At 38.1% G+C, this 27,108-nt stretch overlaps 1 protein-coding gene across 2 annotated transcripts in view; it reads right to left on the bottom strand.

Annotated features, from left to right (window-relative positions):
- Nucleotides 1-4,153: 4,153 nt before the first annotated feature.
- Nucleotides 4,154-27,108, bottom strand: part of LOC134539241 (sestrin homolog) — a 230,481-nt gene continuing 207,526 nt past the window's right edge. Inside the window, exons 4-10 of one of the 2 annotated variants that reach the window (XM_063381051.1) lie at nt 24,875-25,012; nt 23,761-23,943; nt 19,465-19,669; nt 13,796-14,094; nt 12,047-12,237; nt 9,993-10,137; nt 4,154-6,973 (exon numbers count right to left, since the gene is read on the bottom strand). In XM_063381051.1, coding sequence (XP_063237121.1) covers nt 6,887-6,973; nt 9,993-10,137; nt 12,047-12,237; nt 13,796-14,094; nt 19,465-19,669; nt 23,761-23,943; nt 24,875-25,012 — 1,248 coding nt within the window. In that variant the 3' untranslated portion in view covers nt 4,154-6,886. Of the gene's footprint in view, nt 6,974-9,992; nt 10,138-12,046; nt 12,238-13,795; nt 14,095-19,464; nt 19,670-23,760; nt 23,944-24,874; nt 25,046-27,108 lie in introns of both variants that reach the window. The other variant, XM_063381052.1, reaches the window with a different exon arrangement.

Below are 27,108 nucleotides of genomic sequence, written 5' to 3'. Positions count from 1 at the left end.
CTAGTAAACATTGATATTTGTTCATCCCTGACTAGAAAAATCATCCAGATTTATTTGTTTGTACAGTAAATGTGTGTCAACAGGTTGACAAGTCTGTGGAGAAACTTTACCAGTTCACGCCAGCTTCCAAGCAGTTGTACACGTCTGCTGCCTTCACGGGTGAGGCAGTCATCAAACTGGAATTTTTATTTACCTTCATGGTGGTGGGTTGTATCCTAGTAGCAGTGTCACAGTGTAGCAACTGTACATGATAGGTATATATGACAGACCCTTTAGTTTTCCAAGTAATCCAAGTTACTACAATTTTGTGTATTACATTTCACAAAATTTTGAAGATAGGTATGGATCTTACCCTATTGAGTGGCACAAAATAATGTATGGTATTTAAAAGTGACCTTTAAGTATTGTTATGAACCTTGGGGTGAAAATGGTTTGGAAAAGATAACGCAATTAATTAACTAAGGTTTATTTATTAACTAATGTTTACACTTTTACTTTAATTATGAGTCTGCCATTTGATTGAAACTTAATTAAGCGAATAAATGCACACGGCTCTTGTGGTCTGTGTCTGCACTTCTTAGCTTCGTCACTGAAGGACTCGCCTGTTTGCTACAATCGCTCTGCAGAACTCGTGGGTGTCGCTACCAATTCCAGTGGCAGGCGCGGAAAGTAAGTGTGTGATTCAAGTCTCGAAATTTTGGTATGTACTTGAAAAGCTAATATGTATATATTTTATTGATCAGTATATTTATCACGCTCAACGTTATTTTAAAGAATTCTACTTTAAATTTTGTGCTGAGTTTCGTATTATAAGTTTATTTGCAACATGAACATGAGAACACAGGAATTTACTCGTTAAATATGTGAGTACATACTGAAAGACTTGCTCAGTTTTTTTAAAATTATGTTTGTCACACAAAACTGTCACTTTTATGTGCATACTCTGTAAAATTTAAGGGCAGTAGGGATCCAAAGGCCACGACTTATTGACGTTACCTACAGTTTGCTTTGTATTATGTGCTTCAAAACATTGTGGTTCCATGAAGAAACTGTCACACATCTGAATTCTGCAAGAAAGAACCATGCTTTGCATGAAACTGCCAGCTTCATTCTTCTTGTTCCTGTTTGACAAAGTTGGCTGGGAGGCAAGGATAAATGCAGAGTTTTAAGTGGCCAGTTGTGAACAGATAGGCAAAATTAAAAGGTGTCATCTGCCCAGAGAACAATGAGACAGACATAGAAATGTGACTCCTACAGTGAAAATTGAAACCATTTTTTGTGGACATGTGACGCTATCTGTTGGTGGGTCCATAACTCCTTGTAAAAACATCTCGGGAAGGAGGTTCAAATCCAAAGTGTTAGGTTTATAATGATAATTTAACAACTTAATGACTAAAAGCTTAGTAGGATTTCAACTGTGCAAAAACTTAATATTATTTTACAATAAAAATTAATTTTGTATATAAATAAAAGATGGAGTATTTCTGGAATGCCACACCACAAAATATGTAGCTACCAAAATAAAGTGAATTAATTTTTACTGGTTTGTTTGCCTGATATTAGAGGAAGCATTACTTCTCACGATCAATGTAGCTATGTTAGTAATATATTATGAAAACTTCTATCTAGCAGGTGGGCCCAAAACTACTTCAAAAACTAGGTCTCAATCTTCGTGATTAGAGTTTCTTCCTCATGCATCTGCCTTGGCCATCAAATGGTCAGCAGAGTTTTCCAAGCCTGATTTTATTTAGTTTCTGCTAAAGCTTTAAAGTGGTGTTCAATTTCAAATACCTCATTATAAAATGCATGAAGGTATCCAGTAATTGATACAGTGCTCAAGTAAAAAACTTTATGAATAAAAATTGTATGATAAGATTATACTGTAGCATTTCTGAAATATTTTTTTTCTGGTAATAGTGTTTCCATGCTTCGTAACTTAAATTGTAATTTTTGGAGAGTTAAAACTGCTACTATAATAGGAGTTTGTTGAATTTCTGAGAAATTTTCATTGTTTACGCATGACGCATGACTAATTGCAGGTTGAAGAAAAGGTTCCATAGCTTGCATAGCTAGCTATCTTTGATGAGTGTTATTGGCAAAACAGGCTCAAATTTCAACCAAACATAATGTTCAGTTCAGTTCTGATTTTAGAATTCGGATTTAGAATTTGTACGAACACATGAAATATTCTCAGCTTTATTAACTACTGACCAGTTCATTTGTTGCATGCGCCCCACTTTTTCATTTTAAATATCACCAGTATTATCATAGCTATTGAAAATGCACAATCACAAATTTTCAGGAAAATTTGTACGATTTTATAATTATTAATGAGGTTTTGAATATTTATGAGACCAAGATAAATTATTTTTTTTTACTTTTTAGTTTGTTTTAAAAACATGATACATTAAATTTTTTTTCAATTATATAATTATTTTCTACGTTTTAGTCATGTGTGTGTGAAATTTTACCATGAAATGTAAACACCTTGGTGACATGACGAAGACATGCAAAAAGCATCAGGTTTATTTCAGTTTATTTTCATTTAAGCATATTTGAATTAGAAAATTGTTATATCTATATACCAGCAATATATTGACTATTAAAATATTATTTTTCTGAAAAATAAAATTAAGAAGTGAAAATAACTTTTTATATTTTATGAAATTTATATCTCAGTTAAAATACCCAGTAGCTGCTTAGGACCTAGTACCTACTTGTTCACCCATATTTTTATAATTCTATATTTATAAAATATTTATTAATATAGATATACAAATATGTGTATTTGATAAATCATTTTAAATGCAAGCAATACATATATTATACATAGGCCCTACTTGAAATTTATTTGTACATGCAATTATTCAAAAGCATGTTGCAAACTAACAAAAAATTTTGATCTTATGTTTGGTTACCTGTCAACAAGAAGTAAGTGATATTCAGTGACCCTGCGCTGTTAACTCCGTCATGCTGGAACGATGTACGACGCCTAATCTGATTTATCGTGTCATATTAGTTGTGGCATTGACTCCAACTTTACAAAAAAAAAATCCTCTAATGTCCTTTGAGCTTCCTGCAGCACTTTTGTAAGTTTTACACAGACTCAGTTAAGTTAAGGCGGTCGCCTGTCTGGGTTCGCGTGATCTAGAATCCCAGGGACGATAAGGAAGACACCGGCTTGGGGTACCGAACTGGTGTGCAGTGTTTGCGTCGGCAACGCGCTTCTGTGGGACTTGGAGCGGTGACCCTAATATTTGAGGGGCCCCGTATACCGTAATACTTCTAGATTTGTCTCCAATACTTGAACACGATGCATTATTCTCACATTTGGAAGGCACGATTCCACTTGCGCAAGTACAGTTACTGGCAGACGAATGGACGGATGTTGCTTAAGTGTTTGCGCCGAGTTCCCTGCCACTGGCTGGACTGAATTCATCACTGCCCAGTCCGTGGCCGGGCGAAAACATTACGGCTCGGCAGCATACGCACGCATGTAAAAGCATTTGGTCCTTTACACTCCATAGCCGCAACTTAACTTGCCATATAGCTGTTGTATATGTTTGTACAACAGCTGATAGCACAGTCAGACCTACAAGTACATCTCTCACCCTCGTATGGCTACCTGTATGCCACGTTACATCTGTTGTTTACCGAGTTGAACCAGACTTTGTGACATCATGCCCAAATTTTTTTTTTGCCTATGACGATTTCTTGCTAACTGAAATTTACAGACGTGCTATTCACGATGGGCAGTAAAATTAACATCACACTAACTGAATTCGTGCAATCTGAAGACATGCTAAGTGAGATATATTTTAAACTTTTAGTATCTAATTATATGAATAAAATTACAATATGTATTGATTCTAGAAACTTAGTTAGTGAAACAAACGTTTAAAGAGTTGAACATTTGAGCACCATAGTTAATATAATTTATTTCGTGTACATTATTTTACTTTAGGCCCTTGAGACCTATATTTGGATTCAAGGGTTAAATACAAGGTACTTTTATGATTTGAATATGAGATTTCGATTGTAGAAAATTGGTATTTCACACATCACTAAAAATAAAAAATAATAATAATAAGTCAGTTTCTCATAGTGCACATTGGCTGGAGGAGAAATAGGTACTGAATAAAATTAAACCTGCTTTCAAAACATGATTTTTATTTTTTAAAAAATTTTGGAAGTACATTTTAAAACCAGCATATATGAACATATAATAGTTATAGGATTCATTATACTGACTAAATTATTTTTGTTCTCCTCTGCCATCTTTCTGCAACTTTTTTCTCCTATACACATAGAAAGCTTCACTGAAGCAATTATAATTATTACAATATCTTTTACTTTTCAAAACATTATCTTTATATATATTTTTTTTATTATTTTAAAAGATACAAACACAAATATTGCAAAATGTCGGTATCTTATTTTCTAAGCCATTTTTTAAAAAGCCTATACAATAATATAACTGGCAATTTGTTAAGAAATAAAAAATTTTATGATCACAAAAAATTACCTTACTCAAGTCCAAGTGTTGCAATTTAAGGATAAGAATAAAAAAATCCTAGCCTACTAGAAATAAAATTTTGTTTTTCTTGATTTTATTTTATTAACTAATTGTACCGGTATAGCAAAACTGTGTTTTTAATGTACAACCCTGGACTAAAGCATTACACCCGCCCCTCGAAGTAACACTGTTCAATCATCGCGGTTTTGAAGTAACGACGCCAATAAATTATGGCATGATTTAAAGTAGCATGGTCAAAGATTCAAAGCAACATTGTTTTTTTTTTAAGTGAATTTTTATTCCAGTGCGTGCATAATTAGCAATAGCACTTGTGGAACATTAAATATAATGCAACAAATTAATAATGTGACGAATCAACAGACAATATTTTGATTTTTCCTTAACAGCTACTCGCTTCCTTCATTGCGTATTTATCTCCAATGATGGACCAAGTGTTCAGCCAATGTTTCCATCCCGCCATCCCGCATGTCAGTCGCAGCTCTGGAGAAAGAAGCCAGAAGCTTTAAGAGCTAGTTTACCTCGTGGCTCCTAGAATGCGCTGGTGGCAAATAATTTAGTAAACAACAGAGTCAGGAATTACATTAAAAAGTTAAATAATCGTTTGATAAATAGAAAATGTTTAACTTATGATTTTTTTTAAAAATCGTATTAGAATTTAAATCCTATATTAATAACATTATTATCTTGTAACTCAGAAGTGATGTTGGAGCCGCTTAGTAATGTTATACCCAAGCCATATTATGTAAACAATGCAGTCTGTAAATTTTTAAAATTTAATTTTAAATTTTTTTAAATCTCAAAATGTTACTCAAAATTTATGTAAATGTACTTAAAATGTATTTAGACATATATTAGTACTGTAAATTGATTATAATGGGGAGTAGAGTCTTGATTAAAATGTTTGTTGGCAAACATACTTACCTGATAGGAAAACAAATTATTTTGATAAACGTACTCTCTTATGGGAAAAAAAAAGTATTTTATTTGAGGGGAGGGTGTACCAAACCTTACTCTGATGCAATGAAAGTAACAAGTGTTCTTTTTAAATGTTGCATGAGAATGGTTGTCCTTCATCAGTTATCTATAAAAAAAAAATCACAAAATCTTGGTAACTATCATTCAGAAACTAAATTTGTGGACTTAAAATGCTACGGATCACGAACGTATCATAAAGAACAGTCTTCACAAGCCTGGTCCTCCGAAACATAGCTTGATACCTCACACTTTTTTTTGTCTTTCATTCTCTCAACATCGTAGCACTTGGACTTGAAGCACATTTTTTTTAACACTCTCGCATGCACGCAACAACATAGACACGCTCACACATCCACATGTACATCAGTGTAGTAATCAATCAATTACAATTCACCTAGAACAGATCACAGTCAAATGTGTTGTTTCTTGTGCTGTGCTGTAAAACTGGAACAAAGTATATGTCTCTTTTACCTGCCACTGACTGGTCGGGGGGATGAGGTGGGGGGGGGGGGGGGGGGGGGCACAGGCTGGCGGTACGAGAGGGGGTTGTGAACGCCCACTAGTTCCTACGTCGTCTACCGCTAACTGCGATGGTTCCGACTACGGGAGACATTCAGCATGCTACACGGGCGGGTGACAAGGGGGGGAGGGGATCACGACGGACACTTACCGACCACAAGAACAATTCAAAAACTCGGGAAAACCTCAAGTACACAGCCATGTCAAACCAATCTGCTCTTGTTTCCCTCAGTGTAAAGAATATGTGTGTTCCAAAATATCACAATGCACCAAAAAAAAAAACCTTTCAAAATAATATTAACAGCAAACCCTAAATTTTTTATATTTTTAAATTATATTCACTTAATAAAATACAAATGTTACTGTAAAACAAACTGAAGGCGATCACATTAAAACTTTAAAAAAAAATTCTGGAATAACTGGAAATACATACTAGCGTGAAATTAAATCTGGTGAAGTCCTTGCATGAGGCTATTACGCACGTTTTTGAGAACGTGCAAAAAACTTTCATAGAGGTTATACGGAACGCTACCAGTGGCCTGTACGGGGGAAACACGTAAGCGGGGGAACATAGATGTGGCTGGGGAAACCAAGTGTGTGCACACCTGTCTGAAAAATCGTGAGCCTGTGAGGAACGCCAGATCACATGGTTTGTTTCGTCTCGCTCAGCATGCCAGCGTGAGCCAGACATGGCGAGGAGGGGGGGCGGGGGGGGGGTGGAGGACACTGTGGAACAGACTACGATAGCTACACAATCAACAACACTTTGGTACGAGGGGGGTCGTTGCGGAAGGAGCGGCCGCCGGTGGGGGGGTGGCAGTAGCGACCCCGTGTGGCGTCACGCGGTGCGCTGCACTACGTCATGTAGCGCATCACGGCTCGTAGCGCGTACAGCAGCTCCGCCTGCATGCGGGCCTCCAGTACCATCAGGTTCACGTGCACCTGGAACATCGGACACGTCACGGTCAGGGGTGGATTTGTTTCCAGCGAGGCGGGGCGAATAGTGCGACACTTGCGATGCTTCTAGCACGGTATAGTCTCTACGGCGACATTGCGGAGTGGTTGCCAGAACTTTACGTGCGGGAGAAATGAAGTTAAAACGTGTAATGCGAGTCCCTTTTGAGTGCTTTCGTGCCCTGGAGGCAGTTTAGAAAAATTTTTCCCCCTTCCAAAATTACGGTATGGAAACGAAATACGGGACCAGAACCACTCATCTGCCGTCAGCACGTTCTTAAATGCTTTTCGTGAAGAGGCACCAAGCTTGAGCAGTTGATAAAATCACGTTTTTTTTTTTTTTTTTCCTGAAGTTCTGCGCACCGTATGTGTGCAGGGTCCTTAAAGACGGCCAGAGACGGTTGTATTTTGACTGCTCCACGGACTCCGACACGGGTGATGTGTCTTCCTCGACGGGCAAGGCACTGGAACGAAAATGCAGTTCTGTGATTCGCTTGAAAATAGCTGTACTCCGTTGAGATGGTTATAGCAACAGAAGGACCAAGAATAACGCTGACTAATATTTTATAAACATTCTTGCAAAATATGATTGTCTCTAGTAATGAACCAATCTGGACACTAGCATAGGTTAATTGGTTATTGTTGGACATACTGGAACTGTTAATATTGTAAATAAATGCCAGTAATTATGTTGGTTAGCATTTATTGCTTCGCACTGTATCACCACTTGTTTCACCTTATTTCAGTCAATAACATTAAAGACTATTTTTTGTCATGATTAGTCCAAAGTAAAGGGTCAACAACTAAGAGATGCATTACTTTAAGAATTGGTAACGAACTGTAAATGTTGCTGGTTATATTTTTCATGGTTTATAAATGGAGTTTTTATTTGGTCAAGTTGTAATGATGCACTGCCAATGGCCAGTTGCCCATTCTGCTCTTCAAACGGCGATTGAATGATTTTAGCCCAATAATGGTCTTTGGATCATTCCTCTAAACGTTCCACTAACCGTACTGAGACTACACCACGTCTGTTGCATTAACTGAAGTTCGTACATTTCCACTCTGCGACAACGGGTAGCAGAAGTGTCGAAGAAATGTCAGGTGCATTTCTATTTGTGGGTTGGAACTATATGAGTGGCTAAAATTGATTGTGACATGGTGAGCCGATTATTATTAATGTCTTTCACACAAGATAGCGGCACATGAGGCTGCTGACTCAATTTTAATAGCGACCGAAAACGCATACAGTCGTTCAGTCTGAAATATAAATAGTTTCACTTCTATCACGTGTGTACTGAGTTACACATGCTGTTATTTAAAAAAAAAAAATAGATATTTTTGTTGGTGAAATAATATTTTGGTGTATCAAGATGTGCAAGTGTTAATAGCTATTCAGACGTATGCGATTTTTTTTTATCTTAATGTTTACCATCATACGCCACAGTTCCATTGTTCTCAAAATGTTGCAACCTTATTTACACCACTGCGATAAAGATTTGAAACCATGGGATTGTCTACACACACACACACACATACACACACACACGCACCACACTAGTCCTGCATCCCACAACCAGAATTAAGTGCACGGCACACCCATTGTTCTTCGTGACATTGCAAACCAACAACCTGACCTAATCACACCGTGTTCCGCACGCGACTAACTCTCTAAAAACAAAAACTGAATACGGTAATAACTCGATTTAATGCTACCCCATCTTAAGCGATTCCGTAGTTACGCGATTTTAAAAATCTTCTCATCAATTTGTTCGCCTTTTGTTTTAACGTCTTTGACTTGATTCTCCACTCCGTCCACACTATGTTCAACTTACGACATGTTCGTATATGTTGTACACAGGGAAAATTTTGCACGAGAAGAAAAAAATTTTTATCCATCAGACAACTTGGCAAGATTTTATGAAGCATTCTACATCATAATAATGTCAGTTTATGTTTTTTGCAATTTGTAATGATAGAATTTGTTTTATTATCTTTAAGATTTTATCACACAATATTTTATAAATTATTGGTTTCTTTAGTTTCCATCCAATAAAACATAATTTGTATGTTTTTATGTATATATTTTTATGCAAAAATTGTACTCCGACTTAAACCGTTATCACTTGGTCAACCTATCGTGTAAGTTAAGGGTATCACTGTAGTCACAATGGGCCCTAGTAACGGTATCCTTAAAAACAACTTAAAAGTTTAATCACTTCGTTAACACCATTATCAACCTAGTTTATTCACAACGCTCACTATATTACACTACGTGAATATATGTCAAAAATATTTGCTAACAGAACAACAAATTATAAGGGAAGGTATTGAGTTAAAATTCTAGAAATTGCCCTTAAACAAAATTAAAGGCAAAAAAAATAAAATTCTAAAATTAGCCCTTAAACAAAATTAAAGGCAAAAATAAAGTTTGTCTGTAAAGTCGGTTTACGGACAATAGTTTAACGTGACAACATCATAACAAAACATTGATGAAATGATTGCATTCCTTTATGAATAAAATGGAATAATATTTATTGAATTATCACTCTTTTGTATGGATACAAAGAAGGAGTGAAATGAAATCTACGATTTAATTGATAAAAGTACTTTTATTTGCACTCATAAATTCAAATATGTTTATTACTTTAACGAAGATATTATTTTAACTATAAATTTTACACGTGTTTGCTAATTTAACTTCTTCCAATCTTGTGTTATTCTGTTAAGGATAGGACGATGATAGGAAAAGTAGGAAACGAATGGGAGTGTTTCAAGTTTAATGCGCCTCGAGAAAAAGTCAAATATTGATGGTTGTTCCAATCGAGTGGAAGAGAGATAGATGCGGCGCAAGCGTACAATGAGCGTAACGGGACAATGAGCATAACGGGACAATGAGCGTAACTGGACAATGAGCGTAACGGGACAATGAGTCATCCTTTTTCGTGCATGCAGCCGGCGTTCATCGATTTATTAGACGTCACGTCGCCTCGAGAGACGCTCTCACCTTCTCGCTGTGTTTGAACTCGCGGAGGACGCGGTCGTAGTCCTTCTTGGTGACCCTCTCCGGGTAGCAGCACGCCATCTTGATGAAGGCCTTGAGAGCGCGCTCCAGCAGCTGGTTCACCTCCCCGTAGTCGTAGTCGTCGTGCCTGCGGACACACGCGCGACCTCGCGCCCTCAGGACAGCTCCCGTTTTTTGAAACAACCAGTGGCGTGGCCAGGATTTGTGTAAGGTGGGGTGTTAAGAAGAATGCCCCCCCCCCCCCCCCCCCCCCCCCGGGAAAATTTGGATTTTAAGGTGTAAAATGGTGCAGTTTTAGCAGTTTTCGGTTCTTAAATTTAAATATTGTAATGGTAAAAAATTTTTTTTTAAATTTTAATATGAAATTTGTTTGAGTGATGAATAAGAAATTAATTAAAGATTTGGTGCTAAAGGGGGGGAGGGGGGGGGGTCGAACACCTAAAACACCCCCCCCCCCCCCCCCCGGGCTACGCCCCTGGAAAAAACACATTTCTGCATTACAGTTTTTTTTATTTTTAATTTTTATGTACGTTCTTCAATCGTTAAAAAAAAAAAAAATTGATGCTTTAAGCCGTTATATTAAATGGTATGATAAAAAAAAATCCAACTTCAATTTTTTCATGCAGATAATTAATAGAAATAAAATAATAAGAGCCCTGCAGTGATATAATAAATATGGTTGGTAAAGTATAATTTCAATTGAATTTAAAATTTTTTTTTTTAATAAAACTCTGTAATTAATATTTATATAAAGACTCAAATAAATAATCAAGATAATTTTTTATTAATTATTAAATAATTATATATAATTTGTAATGCAAATAAATTATACATACGGGAACATAACCTCGCTTATATATACACACACATACATACACACACTTGATAAAGTTTATAAACATGATTTCTGTCACTAATATTCATAATAAATTATTATTTAATGATATGAGCCAGTATTCAATATCAATCACTAAAATACAAGTTTAAAAAGCACATTTATAATTATTATTTGTATGTAGATTTTTTTGTATGTACAGGTTTTTTTTGTATTGGCCATTTTCCATCCTGTGAAAATTTCAATGCACACACATTGTAAAAATTCACTCGTTAGTTTTTTATAATGTGCCTAAAGAAGTATAACTTCAAAAAGTGTATTATTCTACAAATATGAAACTAAAATATTTCTTAATACTTATTTCACCAAAATAGTCTGATTTTGATTGAATTATAATGCACATATACAGTAAAATCATTAGTAATAAGCATGTCTACAACAGAACTAATCATAAAAATAAAAATAAATCAGAACATTTTTGAATGTTATAAACACGTGCCATCACTAATGTAAAAATATGTCACTAATGTAAGAGATGCTGGATCCATTTTTAATCCATTTCGAACTTACATTCTGGTATAAATTCATGTTCAAAAATTAAATTAAATTAATTTATCATTATGAAAGATAATTTTTTTGTTAAGTTTTGTCAAAATGCTGATTGATTTCATCATTTTAGTTACTTAGCCCCTTAAGGGGCCCGCCTCGTCAGGGGTGTATGTAAGTTAGTGAGGCTGGATGATAAGTGCGACGCTCGCTGGTATTTCTAGCGCGGTATAGCCTCTAAGCACAAGGCTCTGAACTGGTGCGCAGTCTTCTCGTCGTCACAGGATAACTGTGAAATTTGAGCGGTGATTGTTAAATTATATGGTGAAGAAATGAAGATAAATGTGTAATGCAAGTCCCTTAAGTGCTTTCAAGAATCTGTACCGGTTGTTTTACGTCTAAAAATCACTCTGAAAACATGCGTTTTAACCATTTTCACTCTTCTAAAAAAACAGTTTAAAAACTTAATTTGAAATCAAAAGTACTTTTCGGTCCTCAGCGAACTCTTAAATGCTTTTCGTAAGCAGACACCACTCGGATATCTTGAGTAGTTTTGAAATAGCGTTGTTTTTCCTGAAGCTCTGCGCACCATGTGTGTGCCCGGGTGGGCGGGGCCCTTAAAGAGTAGGAGGAGGAAACAGCAAGCCGCACTCACCTGATCCCGAACATGCACTGGATGTAGTTCCAGATGGCACGCCTGAACCGCGAGGTGTCCACGTCCTTCAGGCCCCCCATCGTGTAGTAGGTGAGGTTGTAAGCAGTCTTAAATTTCTCATCCAGCAAGTTGCCAACGTCGTTATATAACCTATTGACTAGCGAATAACCATGGTCGTCCCACGAGTAGTCCTGGAACAAGGAAGCCGTTCCGATCAGCGATCTCCTGCTTCCGCTGCCTCACGCTGGCACAAGTTAGGTGTTACTAACTTCACACAGAATAAACAAATATTTTCTACTGGATATTTTATTTTGGAAGTAACTTCAATATTATTTTCACTGTTTTTTTTTTGGCCATAAAATTAACAGCTTGAGTTCCCATTTAAAAACGTTCATCTAAACATACTCTCCAGAAAACAAAATATGCAGTGCCTTAAAATATGCAGTGTGGAATGGCGTTAAAGTACTTTCAAAGTATGTACACCATTTTTCAGAAAGCCACCGTCGTGTGCCAATGTCTTTTAGCACAGAAAGGAAATAAATCAGAATGAAGATCTTTCTCTCTCTCTCTCTCTCTCTCTCTCTCTCTCTCTCTGTGTGCCACCAAAAACCAAAAATCTCAAATTTTCAATTTCAGTTATCTAGGAAAGCTGCCCTGTAGCTTTGTTTTGAACTTCGTCACAATGACCTTGTGGGGTCGCCTTCAAAGCCTTGTACACTTCCAACAGCCTGATCAGTAACTAGAATACCACAAATTTTTATTGTCTGCTTACGAACTAGTTAAGTATAGTTTTTTTTTTAGGAAGTTAGCATGGATGCTGCCTACTGTTACGCCTGTCGGCATAAAGGTTGGGGACTTAAATAAACCCTCTTTAAAAAAAAATTAACAGAAGGCAACAAAAACTGATTGTGGAAGGAAATAATAAATTGCATTAACAGCAGTGGCATAAAAGAGAAGAGATCAATTGAATCAGCTGTTCTAAAGGCCATTTCTATGTAGATGGTGCCATTTCAAATAAACTGTGATCTGCATATTGAAGCGTTTTAGAAATGGTATTTTTCCAAGGAACATAATTCGGCACCACTATTCATACAATAAATTGAGTTAGTAAAAATTGGGAACTGTGGCCTTTTTCAACACACCAATTCAGTCATGTAGTGGTGTGTCATTGGTGAACAATTTGTTCAAAATGAACGAATCTTTGCGCGAATGAAAGCATTTGATTCGTTCACTATGTAGAGATTAAGTGATTTAGGATTCGATTACTCAAAAGCTGAATGCGATTTGGGAGAATATAAAAAACAGAGAGAACGTGAACTGGCCAGATTGATTCGTTTGTAAAATGTCTCGTTACATCAGGAGTCAAGAGTAACAAATAATGTGCATATGTTCACAAGAGCAAACGATAATTAATCAACGAAATAGGATGGGAGTGGGGGGTCAGCAACTCAACAAGAATCGTGTTGCAATAATTATTCATGGTTGTCTAAGGTTTTTGTTCACTAAATTTATCCGCGAGAGCTTTGAAAGGAGTTCGCAGTTACGATTCGTCTTCTTCGTGAACATTTTTGAACATTTTGATTTGATATTATTCACCTCGCATCACGAAACTGGTATTCACACAGGGCCTACGGTCAGGTTTTGCTGGAATGCGTGCACTGCATGTCGCAGTAGTTCGGTACGGCACTGGCCCGATTGCGGTGCGGTGCGAGGGGCGGTGATCGGAGGAGGGGGGGAGGAGGTACTCGCCTGCACCCTGAAGGTGGGTATGTCGGACACCTCCCCCCGCTTGGCGAAGTCCTGGTACAGGAACGCAGGGTCGTCCACGAACTGGCCGATGTCGGCCTTGACCTGCGTGAGGGGCTCCAGCCCCGGGGACAGCTCCGCGCTCTGGTTCTCGACGTGCTCGAAGCGCTTCACCTTCTCCTCCTGGCTGAACTCCTCGGAGCGCTCGGACAGGCTCTTCATGCGCTGCATGAGCATCTCCACGCCCACCTCCTGCTCGCCGGGCGACGGCGGGGGGAGGGAGCCGGGCCCCGCCCACGCGTCTGCAACGCCACCGACGCTCCCGCCATTAGTGGGTTCCCTCCCGGGATCCCAGCATTCCGGCCCGTTTCCAGTACCGAAAATTTCGGGTTATGAATTTGCTAAACCCAGGGTTTTAGGGATTGTTAAAAAAAAAAAAGGAAAAAAAATAATTGGTATGAAAAATACATCATAAAACGAAAAATTTCGGTTACATACGGGAACATAACCTCACTTACATATACACACACACATACACACAGTGGCGGATCTAGGATTTTGGTTTGGGAGGGGCTTGACCCAGCTGAGGCTAGGCTTTATCAAGGCAAACACTAAAACAATAGTGGACCCAGATGCTTTTGGAGGGGGCTTGAGCCCCTTAGCCCCCCCCCCCCTTCTGGATCCGCTACTGCATACACACACTCATCTGTCACTGTTACATTGACTTTCTTGCGCGCCATCTTGTTTTAACAGCGAATTTTTAGTCGCGTTTTGCGCTGGCAAACAGAATAGTTGTGAGTTGTGAGAGTTGTGACGTGAGCGGAAAGGTGTCATTTTTTTTTTTTGGTAAATTAGCAAAATAATAACCTACAATAATGGTTATGTACTAAATTTGTAAGTCATTTAATTATTGTTTACAAGTGTGATTGGTAAAAAAAAAAAAATATTTTCTTGCAGTTCACGGTTTTCTTTTTAACCGACTTCAAAAAAAAGAGGAGGTTATCAATTCGACTGTATGTTTTTATTTTTTTTTTATGTTTGTTACCTCAGTACGTTCGACTGGGTGAACCGATTTTGATGATTCTTTTTTCATTTGAAAGCTGGTGCTTCCCGTATGGTCCCATTTAAATTTGGTCCAGTTCTGACAATGGCATCCATGAGAAAACCATATAAGTCTTAAATTTTCATTAAATGTGTGCGCGACAAAAGGACGAATAACTCAATATCATGCCAACCAATTTCGATAATTTTTTTTTTATTGGAAAAGACGTACTTCAAGGGTATTTTAATGAGAGTTTGGTTAGGTTCTGATCATGGGATCCATGACAAAGTAACGGAACTCTTCAATTCTTAGGAGCCTGCCATGGCGCTAATTAGCAATAGCAACATTTTTTTTTTAAGTTTGCTATTTTAATTTCATTTAATTGTACTTCTGCAGGCATCATATTATTCCAATATGCAGTTGCTGGAATTTTCCTTTTTCTAATATTATTGTAACAGCGTGTGCAGGTAGTTATTGTACCTAAATTAATTAGTTCTTCAGGTAATAAGGTACTATACAAACTTGCTGGTAATTTGGAATGCTGTTTTGGATATAGAGTTTTTTTGCAAACGGCACATGGTAAATCAGCGAAAATATTAATAGCCTCTTCAAAAGCTTGTTCATTTGTTATATCCCTACAAACATTAGTGACTTGTCGCATTCTACTAAGTCGAAGTGAACGAGTTTCAGGTGTTTCGTTTGATAAGCGCTCGTAAATCAATCCAAGTCGGTGGGCACGTTGCTCCTCCGTCTCATTAGATAGACGATTGTGGATTAAGCCGAGTCGGTGGGCATGTTGCTCCTCCGTCTCTTGGGATAGGCGATCGTGAATCAAGCCGAGACGGTGGGTATGTTGTTCCTCCGTCTCTTGGGATAGGCGATCGTGGATCAAGATAATACGTTTTGCTCGTTGCCCTTCCGTCTCATTAGATAGACGATCGTTGATCAAGCCGAGACGATGACTACGTTATTCTATATTTTCCCTGTTCAAAACTTTTTCTGTGTAAAGCCGCATTTTCGAAAGTCTATTTTTGCGTTCTTCACATGTCTCTTTTGAGATTGTCCTCGATGTAGATTTCCTTTGTTTAGATAGGCGTTTCTCCCTGACTTCGTTTGTTTCCTTTAAACGGCGCTTTCTCATTTGATCAGCACGTTTAGTAGGTCTACCCATATTCAGACAAATTAGCTCGTGTACTTCAGAGTTCCTAAAAATGAAAAAAATAAACAAACATTTTAACAAAAAAAAAACCGACTTCGAAATAAACAATTCCTACACAAAATAATATGCACTAAAAAGTAAAAAAATAATTGTGTATTCTTCTACAACTTAATAATCAAATTACTTTTTCTACTCATCAATATGTATGTACGATCTATGTGTTTACCACGCAAGAAGGTAGGTAGGTACCAACCCACTTCAAATATAACTCAACACATACCTATGAATAACAAACAATGATCAAAATGTTTTATAGAGTTCTCCTAAGTAAAATGAAATGAAAAATATTAGACTACTTAAAAGTCAATCAAATTATTACGATAATATAATGTAGTTACAATTATTGTTATTTTTGGAGTCGGTGTCAGCCAAGGAAACACTACAATATACCTAACAATAACAATAAGATAATATTTTAAGAAATATTTTTTGATGTGATAACGTCTTATAAATCGATGAACGCCGGCTACACGCACGAAAATGTGCCACGTTCCGAAATGTCCGAGCGTGCAAGGGAGAGGGCTAAACAAACTATATACAGAGAGGGCTTGTGACGCATCTATCTCTCGTTCATTATTAAGTTGTAGAAGAATACGCAAATTTTCATCATACTTGGCTGACACCGACTCCAAAAATAACAATAATTGTAACTACATTATATTATCGTAATAATTTGATTGACTTTTAAGTAGTCTAATATTTTTCATTTCATTTTACTTAGGAGAACTCTATAAAACATTTTGATCATTGTTTGTTATTCATAGGTATGTGTTGAGTTATATTTGAAGTGGGTTGGTACCTACCTACCTTCTTGCGTGGTAAACACATAGATCGTACATACATATTGATGAGTAGAAAAAGTAATTTGATTATTAAGTTGTAGAAGAATACACAATTATTTTTTTACTTTTTAGTGCATATTATTTTGTGTAGGAATTGTTTATTTCGAAGTCGGTTTTTTTTTGTTAAAATGTTTGTTTATTTGTTTTAGTGTTATAGTAGATAAAAAATTGGAAAAATTTTTTCCCTCCCTTTTTCCCAGATTATACCTGTTTCTCTTTTTTCGTTAAAAATTTCACTACCATATGTCGCTTGAAAATAAAATACTTTTACATAGATAGCATGATGAGCCACTTTCACTTTTATATCTCCCTTCGTGATTTAATTCAAAGCAAACAAAATTTCCAGAGTCAGTCACACTTACTACTAGATAAATATTATTACTGTAATTACGTTCAATTACTTTGTTTGACATACACATCCTCTGATAACACATTCACATCCATCCATAGCCACATAAAAGGCAGACAATATTACCATACAAATATTATTTCAGATCTGAAGTTAATATAACTTTGCACACACCGATGCTGTTCTGGGGTTTATAACCCAGAGCCTTTTTAATTGATGTCGGCAAAAGATTTATCCGAACGTTCCACAGAGGTGGCAGGGTTCTAAACAAGGGTTCCAAGGCATGGAACCACACACTAATTATGAACAGAGACAGTTTTTTTTGCCTTCAGCACACAGGGCCAAAATCAACAGAACTGTTAAATTCAGCTGATGTAAACAATGACCTGTTTGTTTGTTTACAAATGGTTCTCAGATGTGAGCTATTTTTAAAAATTGTTCACTGTAAATCTGTATTATGAAGCTGTAAATATTTTAATGCACAAATGTCCATCAGACACGCATAGTGCTACAAGATAGATAACTTTAACAAAATTACAACAGCATCCACCATAATGTACTTGTTTTTGGCGTGAATACTGCTTGCTTATAAATCGAGGTGCCAGTATGAAAAGTGGTGTGTGATAAAAATAGGATTAATTTTATACATTACATAATATTAACTTGGTTTGGTATATTTGAGTTATTATACATGCACTATTAAAATTTGTATATTTACAGGTCACTATAAGTTATAGGAAAGTTTCTCAGCAGTTCGATTCATGGTGACTCATCTACTTTGAGAGCAGATATTGGACTTGTGAATAAATAAATCTGAATCAAATAGAATTCATTTGGTGCAGAAAATATAAAAGTTATACAAAAAAGTTTAAGATGTAATAACTGTGAGACAAAATTATGAAGAGCAGTGAAAAAATTATATAATGTCAAGGCACGTGGCAAATTCATACTATCTGAATTGCAAGAAACGACCTTCCGAAGAAAGAACGGTGTGTGGCAATTCCAAAAAAAAGTGGCACTTGTCAGTGCCGAATGGACCAGAATCTGCATGGAGAGGAAGAAAGCTAAGGTGGCGTCCTAGTATGAGTGCAGGCAAAACCGATTATGTCCATTCGTGGTCTGGTATGAGTGCAGGTATTACTGACGGTGATACAAGTTCCAGTGATAAGCCCCTATTATACACGGTTGATTGAAACCACTGTCTTTTTTTTTAACTTCTCATTTACACGAAGCATTCAAGTTAAAAACTTGGCGGGCGTGTCCCAACATAGCCTTAATTTATTTGGAGTAAAGCTTATTGGGCGCAATGAGAGTACAATTTTAAGGCCAAATTTTAATGCAACGTTTTTCATGAAACAGTGTTGTGAAACATTTCTGACACGAAAAGGACAAAGAATAGGTACTAGGTTGAAGAGATGTAAAGAGAGTACAATGCTACATACGTTAGTGGGCTTGTTTTCATTCTCTTCTTTTTTGCGATTATTTGTCCCCTGCCTAAGAAAAAAAAATAGAACCAAGAGAGATAGATGAACTACAGAATAAGACGAAGAGTGTTCGCATGTGCTTGTTTCAGAAAATAGATATAGGTATCCTATACAGTCAGCTGTGAATGCCTTGAATTTCATATTGGATACCAGCGCGCTCACGTTCCTCCTTGTTCAACCAGTAGCGTAGAGGGCAATGTTGAGACAGTCCCTGCATTTCCCGCATAGATAGCGCTACCTGTTATGAATCTCATATTTCCTTAAGAGATTTGGAATGTTCCAAATGGCAGAATTGTTTGAAGAAACAGTAACACACACAGTTTTTTTTTAATGGTGTGAGTATTTCAACAGTGAGTAATATTTATTGTTAATTAATCATTACTGACTGATCAGTTATTTTGAAGTGAGTGTTAATTAATATTTATTAATTAATTTTTATTTTGATAAAATTTGTGATAAATACAACAAAAAAAAGGTTAGGATTCTTAAATACTTGAAAAAGTAAAGAAAGTCAAGAAACCCAGTGTTGTGTTATTTTTAAAAATTTTTATTCCTCTTCTCTTTCTCAGCCGTTTTACCCCTTTGGATGTACTTACAAGACGAGGTTCGAATTGCCAAAGCAGTTTCACTTCTATCACGTGTACTGAATCAAACGCGTCTTTTTTTTTTTTTTTTAAATTCCTACTGGCTAGTGAACCGCTTGGAGAGGAGGCCACCAACTGCCAGGCACACTGACCGTCTTGGCGGGACGGCGCCGCGGGCACGGGCAGCGGGGAGGAGCCCCGGGCGGGCGAGGCGCCCGGGCCCGCGCCCCGCTGGTCCAGCTCCTCGTTCACCCCGCAGCCGAACACGAAGCTGGCCAGCGAGTGGAAGTGGGCCAGCAGCACTATGGCGTGCACCACCTCCGCCAGCGACCAGCTGTCCTTGCCCTTCGTCAGCTTCTGCAACCCACCCACGCGGCGACCACTTGCATCACCGACCGGGATCCGAACTCATTCCCGTGTCAGGTCGCCCTGTCGTCCGAGGCAGTGGCGTAGCCTGGATTCGTGTATGGGGGGGGGGGGGGGGGGTTAAGAAGCATTTCCCCCACCCCCACCCCCTCCCGCCCGGTATTAAAGCGGGTGTGGTCCGGGGGTCCTCCCCCGGGAAAAATTATGGATTTCAAGATGTAAAATAGAGCTATTTTAGCAGTGTTTTCGGTACTTAGATTTAAATATTTTAATGGTAAAAAATTTTTTTATATAATTTTAATATGAAATTTGTTTGAGTGATGAATAAGAAATTAATTAAAGATTTGGTGCTAAGGGGGGGGGGGGGGGGTTGAACCTCTAAATCCTCTCCCCCCCCCCCCCCCCCCCTGGTTTCGCCCGTGGCCGAGGTCTTCGTTTCTGTCGGCATTCGCCGTTCTTGCTGCAACTGTCTCGTCCACTGCCAGTGCACTGTGTCCGTCCGTGCGGTGACCAATGAAATCAGCTGATTCTGGCTTGTTTGTTTTTCTGCGTGTCTGTGTATTCCTTGGAACGTACTATAACTCGTAGGAGTAATGCCAAAAAAATTATTACATACCATAACTGCGAGGGTGGAAAATTACAAGGATTTGGAGGACAAAAAAAAAAATTGTAACTCTGTTCGTAGGCACACCATCGAATTTGTTCAAAGTTTTTGTAAATGTTATAATTTTTATAATAACTTCTTTTGTATGAACTAAATCGAATCCATTAAAATTGATTGTAAATCTTATAATATGTATCAAAAACTTTTGTCTGAAACAATTTTTGATAACATAAGCCATTGCTGCAGGGGGTTGGAAAAAAAACAAAGGTAGAATTTTAAAAATGTATAATTTCTGTACCTTGTACACTATCAAATTAGTTCTAATTTACTGTAAAAACTTGAATTAATATTACAACTTTTATCTGAAATAATTATTTTATACGACCTACCATGACTATGAGTGGAATAAACAGGGGTTGAAAGACAAAAAATTTGTAACTCCCTTAGTAAACACACTATCAAATCAGTTCGAATTGATTGTAAATCTTATAACTTTTATCTAAAATTTTTGTGCAAAACTATTTTTAATAATACAAACCATTATCGCAAGGGGTTGAAAAAACCTGGGGCTGGAATAAGAAAATATATAAAACTACCCTACTATTTACACTATCCAATCCATTCGTATTTGTAACTTTCTAAATATTATATAAAACAACTGTTGAAATAAATGTTTTATGTAATGGTTGGTTAGATAAAAAATACCACCATAAGTAATTATTTTTTTAAATACACTTAATCAAATTGGTCATAATTTATTGTATGAATCCTGAACTTCATCTAAAACTTTGACTGAAACAATTTTCGATGTAACAAATCATTACAGTTAAAACAGGGTTTAAAAATAAAAATAAAAATTCAAAACTGTCTTTGTATCAAATTCGTTCGAATTTATTTTAAACCATCTTAATATAGCTTGAACCTTGGTGCAAAGCAAATTTTTATACGACCACTTTATAGGTGCAAAGGATGAAAAATAGTGTATGAAGGTTAAAAAAATTAAATAATTACTTTAGTTGGCATATAATATGAAATTTGTTCTAAACTATTCAATGCTGGATACACTGAGTTAAAAATATTCATAATATTTTCATTGCATGGAAAATGAGTAATACTTAATAGATCATTTTTTAATATTTGGGAACATAAAATATGTTACGTATATAAAGTTCTTAAAGTGTTCCAGAAGTTTATAGAAGTTGTCAAAATATTTCCGAAATAAATAAGTACTTCAAAATCTACCTACACCCGTAGGCTGTGCCGAAGGGGATTTTTTTTTATTACAAAAGTAAACTAAAGTCTGTTAAAGTTTGAGATTGTCTGGGTTTGAATCATGCATGATGAGTTCAGAAGGCCTATAGTTACAAGTTTATGCTAAGTTTAAATCTCTAAAGCCCCGCCAGTAAGTCTACCGGCATAAAATCAGAGTTGTTAACAGGCCAGATAATAATAGTGAAGTAAAAGTACTGCTAGTTATTTTCAGCGGTTGGGTGCATCACTGTGACATCTTCCCCGGCCTTGAACACACGCTCCGTTGCAAGCCTCGCATTCAGCCTTGAACCGAATAACTCTTGGTTTAATCTTTCAAATGCCAATTAAGTACCGCAGAAGTTTTCAAGGATCTCAAGCTGCACTAAAAAAAAAAAAGATGAATGTTTTGTGACCATGAGCACGCTTATCTCAACAGAGCCACCGTACTGTCATATCTTTAATACCACACACACGTGCATTTGCACACACACACACACGTGCATTTGCACACACACACACACACACGCACATGCAGTTCCAGACACGTCCCGCTAATCACGGTGCCGCAACTGATCTCCGAGCCGACAAGGTCGTTTTGATAGAGAGGAGCTGTCGCACAAACAAGAGCTCTTGTGTGCAAGAGCAATCTACAAGCCATCGCTGTTTTTAGCAGAGAATTATGAAAGTTGTAGCCAGGGTCACTGTACCACTGGAGGTTAAACAATCTTTCTCTTTTTTTTTGTGATTCACATAGTTCAAGTAAACATGTTCATTGACTTAATTGATGAAACTTTTTTTTTAAGTAAATTGTCTATATACCAGTGATGCCAATCTCCATGCACACCCGTCAGTAAATAAAACCTAATTAGTTTATGCCAAATGCTAGACTGTACGAAATAGCAAACACATTTATAGTAATGAGTTGATCATTCTTTTTTTAAAAAAAAAAAAATTTAAAAGTACACAGAAACAAAAAAAAAAGTATCGCTTCTAATTGAAATGTGATAACCCAAGCAATTGCATACTTGGATTTTATTTTAATCTGAGGGTAAATATTATTTATAGCAGACACGATAAGCTGAACTGGGTGTTTAACAAATTTGAATTCACTGAAAATTACTGTCTTGTACATGCAGCCAACACTTAATAACTTCAAAAAACAAAGCTTTGAATCGAAGAAGAAGTGCCATGAATAGAGACCGGAGAAATTCGCGAATTCATTTCGCGATAGGCTAAAATGCAAATACTAGTTTTACCTCAGTGCTGCCTCTGCTATTGGCTCACAACTCACCTGGATGACTCTGGGCCAATGAAAAACACCCCAACCGACGTTTTATCGAATCACAGGCTGCTACGTTGGTGCGTCTCACAAGACAGCAGCCAAATGGGTGGGTGACATTTGGACCGAGAGGTACGTATAACTATGGAGTTCATCCTGCAGGTCATTGAACCCGCGAATTTTAGGTCCCTAGCCATGAAGCAATACACAAGTTATAGGTTTGTTTGACTCGAGGTATCTCTTGCTCCTCGGAAGTTGAAAGAGTTGGGAGCAAGTTGACCTGAGGGCAAAAAGAGTCGGTAACTTTTAATACACGAAGAAAACGCTATTTGTTGTAAAACAATGATGGCGGAAAATATAGCAGACATCGTGAGAAATTTGTTTGGAAATGAAAATTCATCTGAAGATGAAGCTGCTATTGATTTACCATATATTGGACTACAAATTATGAGAGAGCTTGATTAAAATAAAAAATATAAATATTGTTCTTTGACTTTAAACCGCCTGTTATGCATTAGCTAACCTGTACTAGGAAATGATTGCAAATCTTGTGATTGTTAAATAAAGGACGCCAAATAAGTTATATTGAAATGTTTTTTCCGCTTCAATGTTGTCATCTATTAAAATATTACCGTCATCACCAAATGTAGCTTGATGACATGTTGACTCCATCGTCGAAGTCGCGCCAAAACAACCAGCAGACGACTTGCCCTCGCAACTCTTCATCGAGAGGAGGAGCATCGAGAGCATGACCTGAGCGACCTGAGAGCAAACTTGCCCCCGCGAGTAGAACGACCATCCGCCATGCTGTTTCCGGAAAAGGGCACCCCGAGAGTTGACAGGTCGAAAAGAGACCTCGAGTTAAACAAACCTTATGTCTCGCGCGCAGGACCTCGGACCGTGTGTCGCCGGCGGAACGGAGCGGAACGGGGCGGGACGGGAGCTCACCTCGATGTGAGTCTTGTTGAGCAGCCAGGGGCGGTGCGCCAGGATCTTGTTGATGTCGTACAGGTCCCGCAGCTTCTGCGGTATCTTGGACAGCCCCTTGAGCCAGGCGTGGTCGCCCCCTTGCAGAAGGAACTCCTGCTTCTGCAGGTTGATGAGGTAGCTGCACTGGTGGCGCCCCGCCGCCTGCAACATGGCCGTAACGCGGTTCCCCAACCAGTGGCGTAGCTGAGGTGACTGGCGCCCCTGGCCAGACTTGAAAATGGCGCCCCTGGCCAGACTTGAAAATGGCGCCCCTGGCCAGACTTGAAAATGGCGCTCCTGGCCAGACTTGAATATGGCGCCCCTGGCCAGACTTGAAAATGGCGCCCCTGGCCAGACTTGAAAATGGCGCTCCTGGCCAGACTTGAAAATGGCGCCCCTGGCCAGACTTGAAAATGGCGCTCCTGGCCAGACTTGAAAATGGCGCCCCTGGCCAGATTTGAAAATGGCGCCCCTGGCCAGACTTGAAAATGGCGCCCTTGGCTAGACTTGAAAATGGCGCCCCTGGCCAGACTTGAAAATGGCGCTCCTGGCCAGACTTGAAAATGGCGCCCCTGGCCAGACTTGAAAATGGCGCCCCCTCAGGGGGAGGGTTCAGTAACAGTGAAACCGTCGCGGCAGCGCCGCCCGTTTGAATATATATACTGTATAGAAGTCGCCAGCCCAGGTTAAAATTTCTAATACGGTTTTGAGGTAGTTGGTTAATTCACCGCCCGCAATCGCCACCATCTCTAGGGCATCGACTCGTGGTGGTCCCTAGCGGACAAGTGTCGAACTCTTCAAACACTCCTTCCCCCTCCTGTTGAACGAACTTGAGCTGCAGTGAATGTTGGGTGGTGGGGGGTGCGGGGAATGACAGCGGGCGACAGTGCTGCGCTCTAAAGTGTAAATAACAACTAAGACGATACAGGGCGTTACGGCAGCGCACTGCAGCGGTAAAGTTCCCAAGCTGCTCATTATACGCTCCTGAAAAACGTAGAGTAAATCCTATCCACTCGCGACTTCTATACAGTATATATATTAATAGGTTTCGCTGGAGCGAGACTGGAGGGGGGTAGAGAGAGCACGCACTCACCATGATGGCGATGAAGTGGCGGTAGTCGTACGGCAGTGGGCCGTCGCCTCGCAGGATGAAGTTCTGCGTCCGGAGGAACACGTCCAGGTAGGTCGGATGGTAGCCCATGACTTGCGTCACATGGTCCAGACGGTTGTTCTGTAGGAATGCATCCACAAAGAGCATGTGAGTCTGCAACACAGAACACAAGCACTGCACGGGGACCCTTCCCTGGCTACAAACTGTACAACACTCTTATATTCTCAACAACCATCTACGTGTATCAGGGACCCTTCCCTGCTACAAACTGTACAACACCCTTATATTCTCAACAACCATCTACGTGTATCTGGCACCCTTCCCTGTTACAAACCGTACAACACCCTTATATTCTCAACAACCATCTAAGTTTATCTGGCACCCTTCTCTGCTACAAACTGTACAACACCCTTATATTCTCAACAACCATCTACGTGTATCGGGGACCCTTCCCTGCTACAAACTGTACAACACCCTTATATTTTCAACAACCATCTACGTGTATCAGGGACCCTTCCCTGCTACAAACTGTACAACACCCTTATATTCTCAACAACCATCTACGTGTATCTGGCACCCTTCCCTGTTACAAACCGTACAACACCCTTATATTCTCAACAACCATCTAAGTTTATCTGGCACCCTTCTCTGCTACAAACTGTACAACACCCTTATATTCTCAACAACCATCTACGTGTATCGGGGACCCTTCCCTGCTACAAACTGTACAACACCCTTATATTCTCAACAACCATCTACGTATAAAGTGCTGTTATTACAACTTCAAGTTCACGTGACATTATTTTTCATACTAAAATTATATAATCGTTATCTGTTGTCCCACTAATATGTGTTTGAAATGGTGTTCTATATATGTACATGTTGTGCAAACGTATACATTTAAAATTACTGTAAACTGTTGGTAGGAGTATGACAAATAAATTAAATTTATAAAAAAATGTTATAATGAAGTGATGAAATTACTCATAGCAAAAAGTTGGTTTTCTATATAATTAGTTTTTCCATCTTCCTCAAAACTTTGCGTAATTTTTATCTTAAAAATTTTGCGTTTTCAGTGCTTCGTATAGGCTAGCCTACCACCTAAAAAAAATTTAGTAGTAACTCGCATTGGAGTATTTTTAAAGATGCTGAACAAGTTAATGCCTAGTGCATCCCTTTTGAAACAGACAAAATAGTGAACTGTCTAATTAAACACTTGCAAAAATTCCCGCAAAAATTCCCGCTTATGTTGTTCCAATACATGTTCTGTGTCATTGACTTGTTTCTCATTTAAAATGCAGTAAAATGTAGGGTTTTAAAATTATTTCCAGGCAAGCCGTGCCAATAAAGGGTACCTTGTCGCCTGTCCTTCCCTTTCCCCCCCCCCCCCCAAAAAAAAAAAACACCAAGACAAACTAGAAATACAAGGTATCTTTCTGAGGAGACAAGGTATCTTTCTGAGGAGACAAGGTATCTTTCTGAGGAGACAAGGTATCTTTCTCACCCTTCCTCCCCCCCCCCTCCACCCTCATTTCCTCATTCCCCTAATTTAAACATTTATTTTAAATAAAAACTTTTCACACAATTAACTTTTTTTGGCAATAAAGAAACGAATGTTGCTTGGATGGCAGCGACTCGCGACCATTGTTCATACGCAAATTTTAAAAATGAAGCGTGGAGAAGAAAACTAAACTCTGGTAAATCTTATTTAAATCCATCACAAAACGAGAAAAATATTGAGTTTTGTAAACTTAACTCTTCGCTCTGAGCCTTAGACTTGAGTTTATACAATTTCTTATGTACCCATGTTTTTTTTTCTTCTCTCTTTCTTACTTTTGAAATGTAAAAGTACTCTGTAATATTTAGTTTTTGTGGTTTTACAGTATGATTGTATATATGTATAATTTTGTATTGATTGACTTGTTCTATATCCCGGAGTCCTTACCTCCATATGGGATCTACAGATCAAAAACTGAATGAATAAATAAATAAATAAGTGAGGCATGGATCCGGCTGTCTCGCCACAACTGCACCATTGTCTGTGCGCTGGCATCCTCGTACATAACATGTGGCAATTCAAAAGTCTACCTGAAACATTTAATTTTTTTTTTGTTGTGATAATTATGTGTACGGATTATTAATGCATTATGTAATGTTAGTTACTATGATATATTTTAATGTTCAAATTATTGACTAGTTCCTTGTTAAAAACAAGT

This window comes from Bacillus rossius, chromosome 15, assembly GCF_032445375.1.
Source record: "Bacillus rossius redtenbacheri isolate Brsri chromosome 15, Brsri_v3, whole genome shotgun sequence".
Lineage (NCBI taxonomy): Eukaryota > Metazoa > Arthropoda > Insecta > Phasmatodea > Bacillidae > Bacillus > Bacillus rossius.
Note: the sequence above shows the minus strand (reverse complement) of the source record. Positions and strands in the feature narration are given on the sequence as shown.